The 17,576-nt window shown below is 50.7% G+C and overlaps 1 protein-coding gene across 1 annotated transcript; it reads left to right on the top strand.

Moving 5' to 3' along the window:
- The first annotated feature begins 1,469 nt into the window (after positions 1 to 1,469).
- Positions 1,470 to 3,877, top strand: RASL11A (RAS like family 11 member A). Its single transcript, XM_029210302.1, has 4 exons — positions 1,470 to 1,633; positions 2,002 to 2,058; positions 2,157 to 2,236; positions 3,158 to 3,877. The coding sequence occupies exons 1-4, from the start codon at positions 1,510 to 1,512 to the stop codon at positions 3,623 to 3,625; spliced, it is 729 nt and encodes a 242-aa protein (XP_029066135.1). The 5' UTR covers positions 1,470 to 1,509; the 3' UTR covers positions 3,626 to 3,877.
- Positions 3,878 to 17,576: the final 13,699 nt, after the last annotated feature.

Genomic DNA, 17,576 nt, shown 5'->3' with positions numbered 1-17,576 from the left:
TCTCCTACCCCTCTCTGCATCCCAGCCCTTTCAAATGTGGCTTTGCAGCTCTCCTCACCAAGGAGTGGAGTGCACTTCCCGCCCCTGGAATGTGGGCTGGCACCACGACTTGCTTTGGCCAAGAGAAGGCAGCAGGGGTGATGGGTTCCTCCCCAGAGCCTAGGTCTCAGGAGGCCTGTTAACACTTCCACTCACACTCTTGGAACTCTGCCCAGCCACCATGATCCTGGCCCGCCTTCTGGGTGAGGAGAAACATGTGGCTCAGCCACTGCCCCTCCCACCACCGCAGCTGGCAGCCGGCCAGCTGCCTGAGGACACCAATCTGGAGCCACCAGCCAGCCCCCACCCCCGCCCCCATCGCCCCTAGCCCGCTGCCACCAGCTCTCTACCGATGCATGGAAGAATGAAAGCCTGCGGCCAACATCAGCTGAGCCGGGCCTGGATTAGGATAACCACTGCACTGACCTGCAGACTGGTGAGCAACCGTGAGGGATTGCGGTTTCAAGGCAGTAAGTTTCGTGCAGTTTGTCAGGCAGCAAAAGCTAACTGATACAACCAAGATGGAGAAAGGGGTGAGTGAGGGTGGGGCTGTCTAAGAGGCAATTGGACCTGTGAGGCTGGAGCACAGGAGGCAGAAGCCTGAAGGTCTAACCTGCAAGGACAGAATCCCAAGCCTTTTTTGCCTTTTTGCCACTGTGGGCTCCCGAAACCCAAGACGCCGGATTTTGCTTTTGTGTCATCTTCCTCCCACTTCCACGCCCACCCTAAACTCCGCTTTACACTTAGAAATAAGTACTTGAATGATGAAGCAAAGGCGTGACTCAAGTCATAGGACGGTGTTTGATGGAGGATTAGTCCGGAGCCAGAGCTCTCAGTTAGCTTGTTGAGTGTTCGCTAATGAGTCAGCTCAGCCAGCACCAGCAGCCAGGGGCTGGGTTTGGAGGCTGGGGACAATGGCTGTCCCCAAGGGGCCTTCACAAATCTGGAGCAAGGTCACAGTGTCTGCAACTCCCTTATACTAAGTCAGGGCTCTATCCTAATAATGTCACCCCTCAGCACCTTTCAAAAATAAAAAGGGCAACATTCGCCAGGAATTTATCCTTCCCATTGCTGCGGAAACGTCCGACCAATTGCATTTTTCCTTTCTTTCGTCCCCCAGCTCATAATTCTGATCTCTCTCATAATTCCGGTCTCGCCTCTGCAGGATGGAGGGGGCCGCCAGGGCTACGCAGGCACAGCGGAGGCCGGATCTCCAGGGCCCGGAGGCCGGAGCAGCGTAGGACCCCAGCAGAGCGCGTCAAGCGGGTGCGCGCGCCGCGGTGACGGGGCCCTGGACTCTCCGGCTCCGCCCCCTCCGCGCCGCTGCTGGAAGGGGCGGGAAGAGGAGGAGCCGGAGGCGGCCGCGGGGCCCCCAGCGCGCCCAGCCCTTTAAAAGCCGCCGGCCGGGCTCGCTGCACCGGCCGCCGAGGTCCCCGCGCGCCGGTGTCCCCGCGCTCGACCGCGCGCTCCATGCGGCCGCCCACCATGTCCGGACACTTTCTGCTCGCGCCCATCCCCGAGTCCTCCTCCGACTACCTCCTGCCCAAGGACATCAAACTGGCCGTGCTAGGCGCCGGCCGCGTGGGCAAGAGCGGTGAGCGCCCCGGGGAAAGCGGGGGCTCCCGGCGGAGGGGAGGGCGCAGGGGGGCCCGGACGTTTCCAGGCCGCTGCCGGCCTCCCCCCGCCAGCCTGCTTTCCCGCCGCTTCCCCGGACCTTGCACTCCTGAGCCTTCGCCGGCGGGCACCTGTTCGAGAACGGGTGCCGGTGCGGCGCGTAGCGCACCCCCGGCCGCACCCGCCCCAAAGCCCGCGGAGGCCGCGGCCGCACCCTTGCCCCTGCGGAGCCTGAGGATGCAGGCAGCATCCGCGGTACTGCGGCCCGTCACGCCCCCATTTCCCCGAGACGGTCCCGGTTTGACTGTCTCGTCCTAGTCCTTCAGCTGATTTTCCTTTCCTTTTCAGCAATGATTGTGCGCTTCCTGACCAAGAGATTCATTGGCGATTATGAGCCGAACACAGGTTAGGTTCGTTTCGTTCTGTTGAGGCTGCATGCTCTGATTTTCTTTTTCCTGAGGAGAGTGTGAGAATTTAAAACTCAAGTTTCCTTCATTCTCCAGGCAAGTTGTACTCGCGGCTCGTGTGCGTGGAGGGAGACCAGCTCTCCCTGCAGATCCAGGACACTCCCGGCGGCATCCAGGTAAGGACTGCCAAGAGCAGGCGGCTCCTCCGCTTCCAGACGCCCGAGCCAGGTGTTATGCGTTCAGATGGAGGGGTGTGCCGTCCCCAGGTGGGGCCAGTCGTTGGGGTGTTAGAAACCGTCCACGATGGGGGGCGGGGAGAGTGGATTGTTATAGAGGCCACCTTCTCCTGTCTGCCACCTCGGAAAGGGGAAGAGATGCTTAGCTTCTCTTCGCAGCCCTGGCCGGGGCATCACTGGTTACACGGGTCTCACCACTTCTGTCAGGAGCAGCTCAGGCTTGGAACCCGGAACAAAACTATGGGGGTGGGATTCTGGAGAGGGTCTTCTCCCCTAGCAAGGTCTGCTGAAGCGCTCCTGTTTCTCGCTGTTCCTCTCAGTAATTCCAATCAGATAACACCATGGCAAGCCGTCAGGAATGTGACTTGATTAACAAGTTACTAATTGCTCTCCCTTCTAGGGAGGAAAGGTCTTGTGGAAGAACCGAAAGAAGGAATTTGTTTCTGTAACATTCTCAAGAAGGACATGCTAAAAATATTTTTATGGGTTGGGGAATAGATATTTATCTTGGCTTATTTTCAAAGTTCTGTTTATTCTGAATTAGTTCCCTAAAAATTGCGCCATCCTGAGTTGAAGTTCTCATTGAAATCATCACAGACTGGTTCATCACAGGCTACCTGCCAAGCAAGGGGGTTAAAAGTAATGTGTCGGTAACAGCTAATAAAATAACCCAGGAAGGGAGCTTGCCTGAGAATTGGCTCTTTCCATATCAAAAGCTTCCTTCTGCAGAAGCTGGGTAGAACCTGAAACTATATTTAGTGATTTCTTGTTCAACCGTTTTTTTCAAGGGTGGCTTTGATGTTCTTTCCAGTTTCTCCCACCGAGAGCTTCCTTGATCCGGGCTCACTTTGCTCTTTTCAGGTCCAAGACAGCCTCAGCCCGGCGGTCGACTCCCTGTCCAAGTGCGTGCAGTGGGCAGAGGGCTTCCTGCTGGTCTATTCCATCACGGACTATGACAGCTACCTGTCCATCCGCCCCCTGTACCAGCACATACGGAAGGTCCACCCTGACTCTAAAGCCCCCGTCATCATCGTGGGCAACAAGGGGGACCTTCTGCATGCCCGACAGGTGCAGACCCGTGACGGCATCCAACTGGCCAACGAGCTGGGCAGCCTGTTCCTGGAAATTTCCACCAGTGAAAACTATGAAGATGTCTGTGATGTGTTTCAGCATCTGTGCAAAGAAGTGAGCAAGCTGCACAGCCTCGGTGGGGAGAGGAGAAGAGCCTCCATCATCCCCCGGCCACGTTCTCCCAACATGCAGGACCTGAAGAGGCGCTTCAAGCAAGCTCTTTCCTCCAAGGCCAAGGCCCCCTCCACCCTGGGGTAGACCCATCTCCACTGGATGGACTCGTCCCCTTTTTATCACGCATTCATGCAGCTGAGAAGACTGGGGGTCACCCTTTTTAATCACACATTCAGAGTTTATTTTTATACAAACTGTTAGTTTTCAAGTGTATGTTTATTTCTGAAAATTCAAACGGTGATTGCCTAGAAGTTGGATAGAGTTTTTTTTTAATAAAAGATTTTTTTAAAACTGTAACTGCTAGCCACTTTTCCATTAAAGGCAAATGGCAACATTGCTCCTTGTTTTTAAATGTCTTTTTATAGAAATCATACTTGCACCAGAGCCCAGAACTGCTCCAGGCTTACCCCCAGTCTGAACTCTGATTGGTGGCTCCTGCGGGGAGGGGTTGATGCAGAGGGAATCTGGTGTGGGAGAAAGGACAGTCTGTGGAGGAGGAAAGGGATGTGAGTAACTGCAGGATGTCTTTAATTAGGGCACTTTGCCCTGGGCATGAAACTGACACCATGTGATTTTCAGCGGAAGGGGTTCATTGTGCACAGATGCTAAAAAATTATGACATGAATAACATTATTATTTATTGGTGTAAATGGGAGTTTATCCTCTCCACCAGTATTAAAAAAACAACCCTCCTTCCAGCATTCCCATTGTCACTAAGTGCACCCTCCCTGGAGTTGCCCGAAAATTCTCCATCCCTCTCTGTCTCCTTTACCCTAACCAATGGCGCACCCGGTCTGTCAATTCTCTCTCCTGTTTTTCTCTAAAGCATCACTTTTCCTTAATCTAGGCTTTTACAGCTCTTGCCTGGATGGGCAAGCAAGCTTGTGGGCGAGGCTCTGGTTTCTTGGCTCTAAATCTTTCGTCACACCAGGACAACCTTACTAAAACCAACCCTGATCATCTTATTTCCATGACTGAAAAAACTCAGCTAGTTTCCCCTTATCTGCCAGATAAAATATAAATGAGGCATGGAATCAAGATTATTTGCCTCCTCTCCACAGTCATCATCCCGTCCTTCCAAAACAAATGCGCGCACATGCGCGCGCGCACACACACACACACACACACACACACACACACACACCCGACAATCCATTCCAACAGAACGCTCTGACTTTCTCACTCTTCACCAGGTACTTTCATGCCTCCCTGCCTTCGCACGAACTACTGCCTTGAATATTTTGTCCTATTCTCCACCTAAAAGATCTTTCTAGTCCCGAGTCACATGCTACATTCAACTCCTGGGGTGCCTTCTCTGAGTCTTCCTCTATTCCTGTAGCATTTGTGTTATAACCCAACCTTTTCATGAAGCTATTTGTCACCCCCATTGGAAGGAGCACTGCTTGAGGGCAGTCGCTGCATTTTATGACTTTGTATTCCAAGCTTCTAGCCCAGTGCTTGCACATAGGCTGGTAGGTTTTCAGTAAATATTTGATGAATAAGTGAGTGACTACATTGTTTTCGGTGCCAAGGACAACCATGGCAGATTACAATGAAACAACTTGCCACTTCTGCGGAACGAGGACAGGATGTGTTCTCAGTAGTTGAAGGTTCTTTATTAGCGGTGACAGGAAATGACACATGCAGCTTCTGGCCACTGCAGACCATTACCCTTGCCTGTGTCCAGACCTGTGATGTTAACACCACCCTTCCCTATAGTTGGGGGGTGTCTAGGCAAAATGCCATAAAGGGTTAATAATGTTAGATCATTCACATCTAAAGGTGTATCCAAATAAGAAAACAAGTATATTTTGGATTCCATTATCTTTTGTTGTTGTTTGGGGGGAGGGATCGTTTTGGATTCCAATGGGGTTTAAAACGTGCCTAATTCTCCTTGTTCTTTGCATACTCTCAACACAAAAGGAGTTCTTCCCATCATCAGCCATTCCTGCTTCCCACCACCCATCTTAACAGTGAGGCGTGGACATGAGAGCAACCGGCCCTCCTAACGGCTGTCACGCCCAGAGCGTGCCCAGGTGGCACCGGTGCCGGGGCTCTTCCGCCCTCAAGGAGCCGAGATCAAACATCCCATGAGGAAAAGGTCAGTCATAATGTAACAGCTACAGAACAGCACAGGAGACGCCCCGAGGCAGCCTATGATTCTGTTCCACGTGAGCGAGCTTGGGGATGGGAAGGGCCCTTGCTTGCCAGGATCCAGCCCAGTGTGGTCCAGTGGGGCCAAAGGATGAGTCATGGGGCAGTTCCAGAGGGAGTAGCAGCCTCAGGGGCTCGGGCAGAAAGTGGTTCTCCCGTCCTCAGCATCACAAAACACTGACTTCCAGGGCCACAGAGCTTCCTCTCTTCTCTGGTCCCCAGATCCGGCCCTGCACAGCACCTGGCCTCTGTGTCTCATGGGGACCTCAGTGTCTCTCCTGATGGCAGCGGGGTCTCTTGAGGGTCAGGTGCCTGGAGAATGCCTGTAACGGTCCTGAGATAGCAGCGCTGGACATAGAAGAGGGGAGGCTGGAGCTATCAGGAGACAGTTACGGGGGGAACGTTGTCAGATTTGTGTCGGGAGGTGGATCTGAGGATTTGGGCTTGACTGGGCCCTGAGGAAGCCCTTAGAGAGGAAGCTGGGCCCTGAGCCAGGTTCTTCCCTCCAGAACCGGGAGGACAGAGCCTTCAGAGCCCTGGGTGTCATATTGCTGACAGGGGCAGAACTCCTGAAACATTAGGCAGAACACTGAAAACGTAGGTGGCTGTGGACAGGACAGCCTATGCATTTTCATTTGGTAGGTTTGCCTTACCGCCAAGGTGTCATCATCAATGTGAGGGTCACCTCCATCCTCACAAGGGGGGAGGAGCTACAGCATCCTTGGTCTCTCTTCACCACCACCCCACCCCCGGCCATCCTCACTCTGTCTTGAAATTCCTGAGTCTCTCTCCATTGGCACCACCCATTCTCCTTCCGGTCAGGGCTCGGCTTTAATTCTGCCCTCCAACTGCAGAATGATTTAATTCATGTGCCTATCAGTGAGGTTCTAGAAGAATGGACGGGATCCAAATGGCTCAACTGTACATGCTGCAGTCATGCTGTACTTCACATGCGACCTATGAAAAGCAAACTTGAATGATGGAAAAATAAATCAATTAGAACAGAAGGAAATAAATTTGTTTTGCTCGTGTTGAGGTGAAGGGAAGTTCTGAAGTTTATTAATATCCATTTAAAGAAATGGATTAAAATAAATAGCGTGGAAGGTGGCAGTGAACAAAAGAGCAAATAGGAAAGACCAGATGACTGTTTAGTCATGAATAAAGCTCGAGTAGCTTTTTTCCCTTGTATGTGTTGCAACTTTAACTTCTCATTATGCAAAGTTACCAATTCAAATTTGCGGTGGGAAGATACTTTGCGTGATTAATAATTTATTCTTACCATTTGATCTGTCTCCAAAAGGAGGGATATTTTGAAAGACTTTGTTAAAATTCGTCTCAAGCTACTTTGACACTCAATGAGAAAGATGTGATATAGGGGGAAAAAATCCCCAAACAATTACCTTCCAAACACCATTAAGTTAGCCAGAGCTCAAGGAGGAGTGAACTGATGTAAGTGATGATTGGGTTGTAATAGCAGACATCTCAGCATAGAGTAGAAATTTGCTGAACCCGGATGAAACATAGTCATCCCTCATGTTTGGATGCCCTCGGGTACCTCCGTCCCAGTAGAAAATTAACCTTGTTAGGGCCAGACGTGTCCTCCTCCAATTCAGCTCCATAGCACCTGTGAGACTCTCCCATACATGACAGCATCCCCCAAAACATATTCTGGGCGCCCTCTATCAAACTGTCAAAGGTGGCTCTTTTCCTCTTGGTGAATTGGAAAGAGAATGTTCTCCAGACCATGGCTACTTGAGCAAAATAGGTGTCATCCCTTTTGTAAAAAATTTATTTTATTGAAGTATAGTTGATTTACAATGTTGTGTTAATTTCTGCTGTCCAGCAAAGTGATTCAGTTATACATATATATACATTCATTTTTGTATTCTTTTCCATTACGGTTTATCACAAGATATTGAATATAGTTCCCTGTGCTCTAGAGTACGACCTTGTTGTTTATCCATTCTCTACATAATAGTTTGCATCTGCTAACCCCAAACTCCCAAGTATCCTCACTTTCGATTTCCCTCATCTCTTTGTGAAGAGCACCTCTGCGGTGACTCCCATGATGTCAAATTACCTGCAGGTTATTGAGAACCTGCTTCAGGCAAGGCCCTGTGCTGAAGGGTGTGGTGTCTGGATGACATTCCTTCTCTGGGAACTCAATCCGGCAAGAGGTCTGGGGGCCACCTTGCGGGTGGGACTCCGGGGGTCTGCGAGGTGAAATAAGACGCTGACCCAGATGTGACGGTGTTGACGAAGTTAGCGGACAGTGCAGATCGCAGGGCTGAGCAGGAGAGGCAAACACCCCAGAGACCGGGAGGAAGTGGCCTTCCTTCCTTTGCAGATTGTAAAGCATGATTTCCTCTGAGCATCGTTTTATGTTCGTGAGGACCAATGCGTTACACTTGTAAAACACTTACTGCCATTTCTTACCAGCATTCTCTGTTTCAATCAGAAGAACAGGGACTTCCCTGGCGGTCCAGTGTTTAAGACTCTGCACTTCCACGGCAGGGGGCACGGGTTCGATCCCTGGTTGGGGAACTAAGATATGTATGCCCGACTGTGTGGCCAAAAAAAAAAAAAAAAAGGAAGAACACTGTTAACAGCAAGGCTTACTTATATAAACAGATTTTGCCTGGAAACACTCACATGGATTTGTTGGGTTTTTTTTTTTTAATTAATTTATTTGTTTTTGGCTGCGTTGGGTCTTCGTTGCTGCGCACGGGCTTTCTCTAGTTGCGGCGAGCGGGGGCTACTCTTCGTTGCGGTGTTCACTGGCAGGAGCTCCTGAATGAGGGAAGGCTCACGTGATAGTGAAGGCTGAGAAGTTCCAAGATCTGCCATCAGCAGATTGGAGACCCGGGAGAGCTGTTGGTGTGACTCTGGTCTGAAAACTGCTGTCTCAACATCCAAGAGCAAGTATACCAGCTTGAGCCCAAGAGGCAGGAAAAGATGGATGTCCCAGCTCGAGGCAGTGCGGCCTCTTACTCAAGGAAGGGTCAGCCTTTCTAGTCTGTTCAGGCCTTCGACTGATTGGATGAGACCCACCCACATTAGGGAGGGCAATCTACTTTACTCAGTTTACTGAATCACATGTTAATCTCACGTAGAAACACCCTCCCAGACACATCCAGAATAACGTTTGGATACCCCAGGGCCCAGTCAAGTTGACACATACACTTAACCACAACGTACAGCAAGTCTTAGGTGCACTTGCTCGTTTAATCCCCCCAATGATTCTATGAAGTAGCTCATTATTATCATCACCATTCGACAGATGAGAATAATGAAGCTCAGAGAGGTTCGTTAACTTTCTTACAGCCTCTCAGCGGGCGAAGTGGCACAGTTGAGAGTTAAGTCCAAGTCTTTCTGATTTGAAAAACACTGTAGTGTCTTGCTTCCCATGCCAATCATCCCACTGCGTGCGCCCTCTGGAAGCTGCTACCATTCTCCTAATGAAGCTTCTGACCTTGAATATTGCATGGTGTATCCATCCAGGCTTTCATTTACAAGCAATAGAAAAGACTCTGGCTGATTTAGTTAAAAAAAAGAGGGGGGAGGTTTATTAAAAGGCTTTGGAGTTAACTCAGTCACTGGGTGAGCTGACTGGTGAGCTGACAGCACCAGCTGCGGCTGCACAGCTACAAGGGAGGCCAAGAAAGTAAATAGCTGGCATTTCCAGCATCTGTGGTGGTAGATGGTCCCTGTCTCCTACCCAGACCTGCAAGGCGAAGGCTCACTCCAGGCTTTGGAAGGGGGTTCTCACACCGAGCAGTGGCAAAGGCCACTACATACCTTGAATGATGATTGAGTGATGCAGAGGGGCTTCCACCTTCAAAGGTAAGCGAGACAATAGCAAAGGCAGGCCACGGCAAATCCTGGGGCTCCTTAAATACGAAACCATAAGAATCAATACATATCTGACATGGGGGAAACTGGGGCTCTAAGACAGTCAGTAAACACCCAAATTCTGTTAGTAAAGAGAGTTAGTGTTATGGGTTGAATGTGTTCCTTCGGAAAATACGTCAGGGACCTCCCTGCTGGTCCAACCCTCCACACTTCCACTGCAGTGGGCGCGGGTTCGATCCCTGGTCAGGGAACTAAGATCCCGCATGACACGCAGCATGGCCAAACAAAAAAAAAAAAAAAAAAGAAAAGAAAAAAGATATATTGGTATCCTGAGCCCCAGAACCTCAGAATGTGACCTTATTTGGAAACAGGGTCTTTACCGAGATAATCGAGTTAAGATGAGGTCACTAGGGCACGCCCTAATCCAGTACAACTGTGTCCTTACAGAAAGGGGAAATCTGGACCCGGAAGGACATGCACAGCAGGAAGGCGATGTGAAGAGAGGAGAAAGCCACGAGAAGAAGGCAGAGATAGGGGTGATGGGCCCACAAGCCAAGGAACTCCAGAAGCTGGAGAGAGGTCTGGAACAGATTCCTCCCTAGAATCTTCAGAGGCTGTTTGGCCCGGCCATCCATCAACTTGATCTCACAGTCTACCCTCCGGAACAGGGAGACAATCCATTTCTGTTGTGTAAGCCCCCTGGTTGTAGTGAGTTAGTAAATAGCTGAGCCCACATTCAAGCTGACTCTCTCTGCACCCAGAGCTGGGGCCCTACCCTCTACAAACCTTGCTGCCAGGCATGGCAGAGCAGAAGGAACTATGACTCTGTATTCCATTCTTTTTTATATATATATAAATTTATTTATTTATTTTTGGCTGCGTTGGGTCTTCGTTGCTGCGCACGGGCTTTCTCTAGTTGCAGTGAGCGGGGGCTAGTCTTCATTGTGGTGCGCGGGTTTCTCATTGCGGCGGCTTCTCTTGTTGCCGGTCACGAGCTCTAGGCACATGGGCTTCAGTAGTTGTGGCACATGGGCTCAGTCATTGTGGCTCGCAGGCTCTAGAGCACAGGTTCAGTAATTGTGGCGCATGGGCTTAGTTGCTCCGCGGCATGTGAGATCTTCCTGGACCAGGGCTCGAACTCATGTCCCTTGCATTGACAGGTGGATTCTTAACTCCTGTGCCACCAGGGAAGTGCTTGTATTCAATTCTTGAATTAGGATATGGGTTTAGCAGATGTGAAAGCCTCGAATGACAGCTGTCAAAGCCCATCCTTACTGAACACGGAATGTCTCTGCCCTCGAAAATAGAATGGCCTTGGACACAAAGAGATACCTGTGCCATTGTCCAAAGAGAAGGCTGTGTGTTCCTACCGGATGAGCCTGCTAATGTAGCATCTTTATTAAATCACACGAGCACACAGGTGATGCCTCAAGTGATCCACGCCCCCCCCAGCTGAGGAGACTTAGTAAATCAATGGCTCAGATCACGAGGCTCTCTGTGAAAAACGCTGTCATTGACGTGGGGAATGATTGTCTTAATCCCTGCTTTCTCTTGCATGTGTCTGTACTGATGCTGTGACATCTCCTCCAGTGCAACCAGATCACCTCCAAAGAGACCACCTGCCTGCTAGTGAGACCCCTAGCTGACTACACAGGGCACGTTGTGGAAGAGGGGGGCGTGTGAGCTTGTGAGAGCCAGTCACCGGGGGGTGGAGTGTTGGAGGAGGTCGCCAAGAAGATGTGACCTCTGGTTTGCCCCGACGGCTGGACTCGGGCAGCTTGAGGTCCTTCACCCTGTCCCCTGTCCTCAGAATGAATGTGCCCTCAGCTTGCCTTCCCCGCCCCCCAGGAGCTGCCCCAGGATGCAGCCTTGAGACAGTGACGTGGTGTTGAGACCATCTGGACTGTGTATGTGACTGAGCCCAGTTAAGGCCTCTGGATAAACTTTTAAGATTCCAGAGGGCGGGGTGGAGATCGACTCATCCTGCAGCCACCCAAGACAAGCCACGTAAGTCAGTCCCCTTGCTAATTGAACTTGCTGTCTGCCAATCTGCGGTGGTCTGCCTCTTCTGATCTCACCTGGGAAGCTCCAGGGAGGTTTGTGAACCAACAGTGCAGAGGTATCTCATCATGATTTTGACAAGGGTCTAGTTAGTATCCAGTCATGTTCTTTTTTCTTTTTTTTAATTTATTTTTATTCACACATGTAATACAAAAAGATGTTCTTATTACAAAACTTCAACCAGTACAGATATAACTAAAGTTCTTCTTGATCACTATTCCCAATCCCAGGCCCTTCTCAGAGTGTGGTGGATGGCATTCCAGACATGTTTATGGAGTTTCATTTCCCCTTTTCTCACCCAGTTACTGTCTTCTTCAGGAAAAGGAAGTATTAGATTTATCTAAATTATAACAGTGGAATTTTTAGAGTCAAAAACCTTATTTATTTATTTTTATCATTTCTGTTTATTTATTTTTTAAAATTAATTATTATTATTTTTTTTTTTCTTTTTTTGCAGTACGCGGGCCTCTCACTGTTGTGGCCTCTCCTGTTGCGGAGCACAGGCTCCGGACGCGCAGGCTCAGCGGCCATGGCTCACGGGCCCAGCCGCTCTGCGGCATGTGGGATCCTCCCGGACCAGGGCACGAACCCGCGTCCCCTGCATCGGCAGGCGGACTCTCAACCACCGCGCCACCGGGGAAGCCCTTTTAATTAATTTTTATTGGAGTATAGTTGCTTTACAATTGTGTTAGTTTCTACTGTACAGCAAAGTGAATCAGCTCTGCGTATACATATATCCCCTCTTTTTTGGATTTCCTTGCCATTTAGGTCACCACAGAGTACCGGGTAGAGGCCAGTCATGTTCTTTATGGCATGTTTTCCCTCTGGCAGAAGATCCAGTCACATAATGCTATTCAACTATCATGTCTTGTCCGTCTCCATTAATCCAGCTCTAATATTTTTAGATTCTTCCATCCAAATCCCAGCATTTATTGGCAAAGGAACTTTTAGAAAATAATATACTTCAAGTAGCATTTCAAATTCTCAACACAACCTACCTGAACAGCTTCGCTGGATCTTTCTGAGGAGGTGGTGCCTCATCGTTACTTTGGCACAAAACAGAGCACTCTTGTTTTTCAATTTCATGCTCCAGAAGGTAAAAAAAAAATGAACACTTCACAAGGTTCCCTTTACTGTTTTCTGGGTGCACTGAAAACACTGAGTCCCATGAACAAGCAAGAAGGAGGCGCCTGACTGACAATTTTAGACAGAAAGGCCCTGGTCACTTGAATGATCCGGCTGCACTGAACAGTTAGGACTTAGGACACTTAGAACCACATCGGTCCTCACAACTCCCCATGGAGGGGACAGTTCAGCAGCCATAGACCCCTTTCTTCATTGTCCCCATCCCCAGTGCACTTTAGGAAGCCAACGTGCTCACTTGTGATTCTGTTTTAGGAGCACTTGGGGGTGGGACGCGGGGGCTTTTGCCATAGACACTCACTTGGGTCTCAGAGACCCATCACAGGCCCCAGGGTCAGCTTCTCTTGGCTCCCAGCCATCCCAGCTTTGAGAAGAAGTATCTGTGTGAGTAATAATACTCATCCCGTGAATGGTTTACAAGTAAAGTCATTCAAGGGGTTACAGATTTAGATGCTCAAAAATAAGCAGTCACGTTACTTTCTCACAATGACTTGCAAATCTGAACACCCACTAGAATGATGGTAAGGATCCAGGGCTACAGAACATTCCAAGCGGAGGAACACTTGAGCTAACTCTCGTCAAAGCAGCCTGTCAACGTCACTGTTTCCTCCCTCCCTCCATCGTTTCCTGGAAGGAAGGATGCTGTGCCTTCCTCCAGTCCTTCTGCGTCCTCCTTGATCTCTTGCAGGCTGACTTCAAGCCTGTTGAAGGTGAGGGGCAGGTGGCGAGGTGGGGTCCTCCCCCGTCAGGCATGGTCGAGTCTTACCTACCTATCTAGACTGGAAGCCCGAGTTTCCCGGACACGATCCTCTCTCGATTCCTAGAAGACCTTATCTACTCATCGACCCTAAACATGGTTGGTCTGTCGTTTCCTGGCCCGCATTCATGTGTTCCTTGCGCCTGGAACTCCTGCCCATCAAGCTCTTAGCCTGTCTGCAAGAGCAAACACAAATGTCACTTCCTCCAGGGAGCCTCCTCTGACATCTTCACGCCTCCACCCTGGGCGCCGAGCGTGTAGTAGGTGCTTGATGGATACTGTTAAGTGAGTGAGTAAATGAAGGAAAGAACGAAATGTTCATTGCCTCTGTTGCTCTTAGTGACACTGATTAGAGTCACAGAACATTACAGCACAAGTGGGCTGGGGGGACATCCAGGTCACAGGACAGCTGATGGCTGTGAGAGATCAAATTAAGTTAATTTGCATTTTACGTGTTCTTAGTCTGTTTGTGCTGGGAGGAGGTACATGGATATGGCTTCACGAGACCACTTGGTCCTGATGAGGATGTGATCTTGCTGATGCTGACTTTATCCGGGAACCAGAAGTCTGATGTTTGCAAACAGTCCTTTAAATGGAAGCGTTAAGGGTAAAGGTTGTTTGCATGTTCTTCCCGAAGACTGTTGAGAGCCCAAGTGTCACATGATTGTGGCAGAGGCAAAACTGAGCTTCTCAGATCCTGTGAGACCCTACCCTGCGTGGTCCATGTCACAGGAGCCGGGCCACCTCCTGCCTCCACCCCCGCCCCCTACACTTGTCGGCTGGTTGAATGTTCTCTGCTCTCCATGGGGTCTTGGATGAGGCTTGGCTGAGGTCTTGGCTGGCTTGTTCCATCCCTCCCATGTTGACCCCGGGTCGGGAGATGAAGGGAACAGGAGCCTCAAGACTGACGGAGCTGGGCTCCTGGGTCATCGACCCGCCGCCCACATGGTAGATCCCTAGAAGCAAAGGAATTTCCTATTGGTAATTGCCCTTTGCTTTGGTGTAGCTTTCTGGAGACTTTGCACATTTTTCACGGATGCTATCTCATTCAGCCATCAGAGGAGCCCTGTGAATTAGGCAGTGAAGCTGTTATTTCCACTTTTAGGAGGAAACTGAGGCTCAGAGAGATTACGTGCTTTGCCTACATAACCTGGATGTGGTAGCACGGGGACAGGAGCCTTGTTTTACTCACCGCTCCTGCGCTCTCTCTACTCCACAGGCTAGCTTGTGCAAACGTTAAGAGCTTTGTGCCATCAGCTGTCCCGTCACCAGCATTCAGTCGGCTCATCTGGTGATATAATATGATGATAATAGTATATCATAGCATATGTAGTATATTTATATGTGTACTTATATGCTGTATAGAACTAGGCACGGTTTTCAGTAACGCTTTATGTGCACTGTTACCGACCCTTTCAAGTCAGGTCCCGGCAAGGGCCCTCCTGCTTGGTGTCACTTGTGCCAATAGAACAAGACCGAATTTAGGGCAGAAGCGAAGGAAAGTTTTATTCTTTGATTAAAGAACAGGGAGTTGCGACCCCCACTCTAGAGCGTATGCTCTCCGAGCTCTCTCAAAACGTCCATGGGCGGGGCTGCTTTGTAGGGTCTGGCGTTGGGGGAAGGGGGCGGGGTTCTTCTCGGGCGCAGGCGCAGCTGTGCCGCTTCCGCTCCAGTGCCCTTGCGGCCTCTCTGCGCACGGCCCGCCGCCGCCATCTTGGATTGAGTGTCACGTGAGGTGTCAGCACACAGCCGGGAGCTGAGCTGTCGGCGTAGCCGTTACGCATCGGGGACTCCGGAGTGCAGGGCCGGGTGCGAGGCCTCTGCACGTGGCCCACCTGTGAGCCAGTGACACTAGACTCAGCACAGAGGAAAAGAAAAAAAAGGTTAGACTTTATTATCCAGATTCTATCTTTATTTCTCCGGAATTGTGAATGGGCTTTGCCGGTGACATTAACACCTCACACCCTTCTGAGGTAAATCCTGTGCCCATCACCCCCACTTTATAGATGAGAAGACTGAGGTACAGGGAAGTTCAATAGCTTGCCCCAGTTTGCCTGACTGGTAAGAGGCAGACTCGGAAGTCAGGCCTAGGCCGTCGGGCTGCAGACTGGACTGTCTTAGCCGCGAAGCCATGCCGCCCCTCGTGCGCCGTGTCTGCGGAGGGAACACGCAGGCTGGGAGGCTGGCTGCTTGCCGCCCTGTCCACTTGTTGGAGGGGAGAGCGCGGGGGCCCCGGGGAAGCAGCAAGGGCTCCGTGTCCAGACTCGGGCGCCGGCTGGAGCTCCTGGGCTGCCGGCCTTCCCGCCGGCATCGGGCTCCTGGGTCCCTCGTCCCCAGCACAGTGGACACGGTGGCCCGAGCTGCCAGCTTCCTCTGGCTCCCGGGAAGGCTGGCCCTGGGCTGAGGACAGACTCTTCTGATGCTGCTGGAAGGCTCAGCTGACAAGGACGGTGATTCAGGCCGGTTTCCTTGAGGTTTAGAACAGGCCACGTGCATCTTAACGTTCCGCCCGCTCCTTCTTTTTGTGCGTCAGACACTGTGTGTTGAAGAGGTTTTGTCAAGCTCGCGGGAACAGTTGCCGATGGGTCTCTGGTTGTCCTCCGCACAGATTGGCACTCACTGGAGGGGACGGGTCTCCGCGTGGCTGGGGACCTGGAGTGTGAAAAGCAGCTTGGATGTTGAGTTAAGCAGGCACGTTCCATGCTGTGCGTCCTCACCAGCCATGGACCCCGGGCAGTAGGGATAGCACTAGTGTTCCTGGACCACTGGGTGTGGGGATGGTGACCAGGTACAAGCTGCTGGAGGTACAGGATGGAAGGGGACACAGGTTCCATCCTTAATCCAACCGAGCACAGCGCCCCACAGAGGGCTTCCTCCGCGAGGCCCCCGGAGTCTTCCCTTGGCTTTTAGATGCGTCGGGAGGTGTGAACGTTGAAACTGAGAGGCCTGCAGGGTGTATGAGCCGATATCCTGGGGCACTTGGATGCACCTTTTGAAGCTTGGGAAGAGATTGGGGAGTGAATGCGTTTGTCCAAAATGAGGTGCGCATTGGGGCGACCAGAGGGAGGGTAACCGAGAATGGCATCAGGGTCCGTGGCAGAGCTGGGGGAACCAGGGGTGGGTGAAGGGGAGCAGCCCATGGCAGGGCCGAGGAGGAACGTCAGAGGCATAGGGGGAGCCAGGGGAGCACACTGTCCTGGAAGTCAAGGACGGCTAGAGTGCCAGGGCAGGGGCGGTGTGAACAGCAGCGCCTGCCAGCCACAGTTCGGCTCTTCTTTAGCAACGGGTTGCTTTTGTTTTGCTAGCAGACTTACCTCCTCCTCCTGTTTCTTTTGAAATCAAGTTTGTATCAGGTTTCCCTTGGATACAAGGTGAAAGGTAAATCTCTCTCCTAGCTCTAAGTCTCTAGCCACTCCCCTGAAGCCAACCCTCTTTTACCCGTTCCTTGTATATCGTTCCAGAGATATTATCTCCCATTACTGTTTTTGAAAAGCAGAATTGTCAACATATGCACCAGTTCACCTCCCTGATGCAATTGTGTTCAAGTCCCGTCAACACACACACACAAAAACCCAAATTCTAGTTTTTGTGATTTTTGTATCATTCTCCACATACTCTTTTAAATATTGCAAGTTTTGTGTTATTTTCAATGTAGAGTAGGGTTGGTAGTTTGAAGCAGTATGTTCCTTTCTCCACTGGGAACTGCCACCAGGTTCCTGTTCATGTTCTTGAGGACCACCCTAGTTTGTAGTCCATTTGCAGAATGAGAAGATGGACACATGTGAAAACCAATGAACGACTGAGGTAGTAGCTGAGCCACTTCCTAATGTTCACAAGCATCATTCATTCGGATTCCTTTTCCAGGAGAGTCTCCTTTATATGATGGCAGGTTTCAACATTAAACAAAGTTTAAACACATGAACACTTTAACAGGCATGACTGCCATATAAGAACACAGGGCATAGTTTTGCTGACCTCACATCACAGCAGGTGCTGGTTTCTGCCATTTGCACCTCAGGGACACCTCTTCCCGGGTCCTCCAGCCAGCTTCAGGGTCTTACTCTCCCT

Source organism: Monodon monoceros, unplaced genomic scaffold (assembly GCF_005190385.1).
Source record: "Monodon monoceros isolate NGI ecotype Baffin Bay Population unplaced genomic scaffold, NGI_Narwhal_1 Super_Scaffold_8, whole genome shotgun sequence".
NCBI lineage: Eukaryota > Metazoa > Chordata > Mammalia > Artiodactyla > Monodontidae > Monodon > Monodon monoceros.
Note: the sequence above shows the minus strand (reverse complement) of the source record. Positions and strands in the feature narration are given on the sequence as shown.

Excerpts from the sequence above, each read along its gene's own strand:
- RASL11A (XM_029210302.1), top strand. The coding sequence starts at position 1,510 with ATGCGGCCGCCCACCATGTCCGGACACTTTCTGCTCGCGCCCATCCCC. Across the intron at positions 1,634-2,001 it reads CGGCCGCGTGGGCAAGAGCG|CAATGATTGTGCGCTTCCTG; the intron begins GTGAGCGCCCCG and ends TTTCCTTTTCAG. Across the intron at positions 2,059-2,156 it reads CGATTATGAGCCGAACACAG|GCAAGTTGTACTCGCGGCTC; the intron begins GTTAGGTTCGTT and ends TTCATTCTCCAG.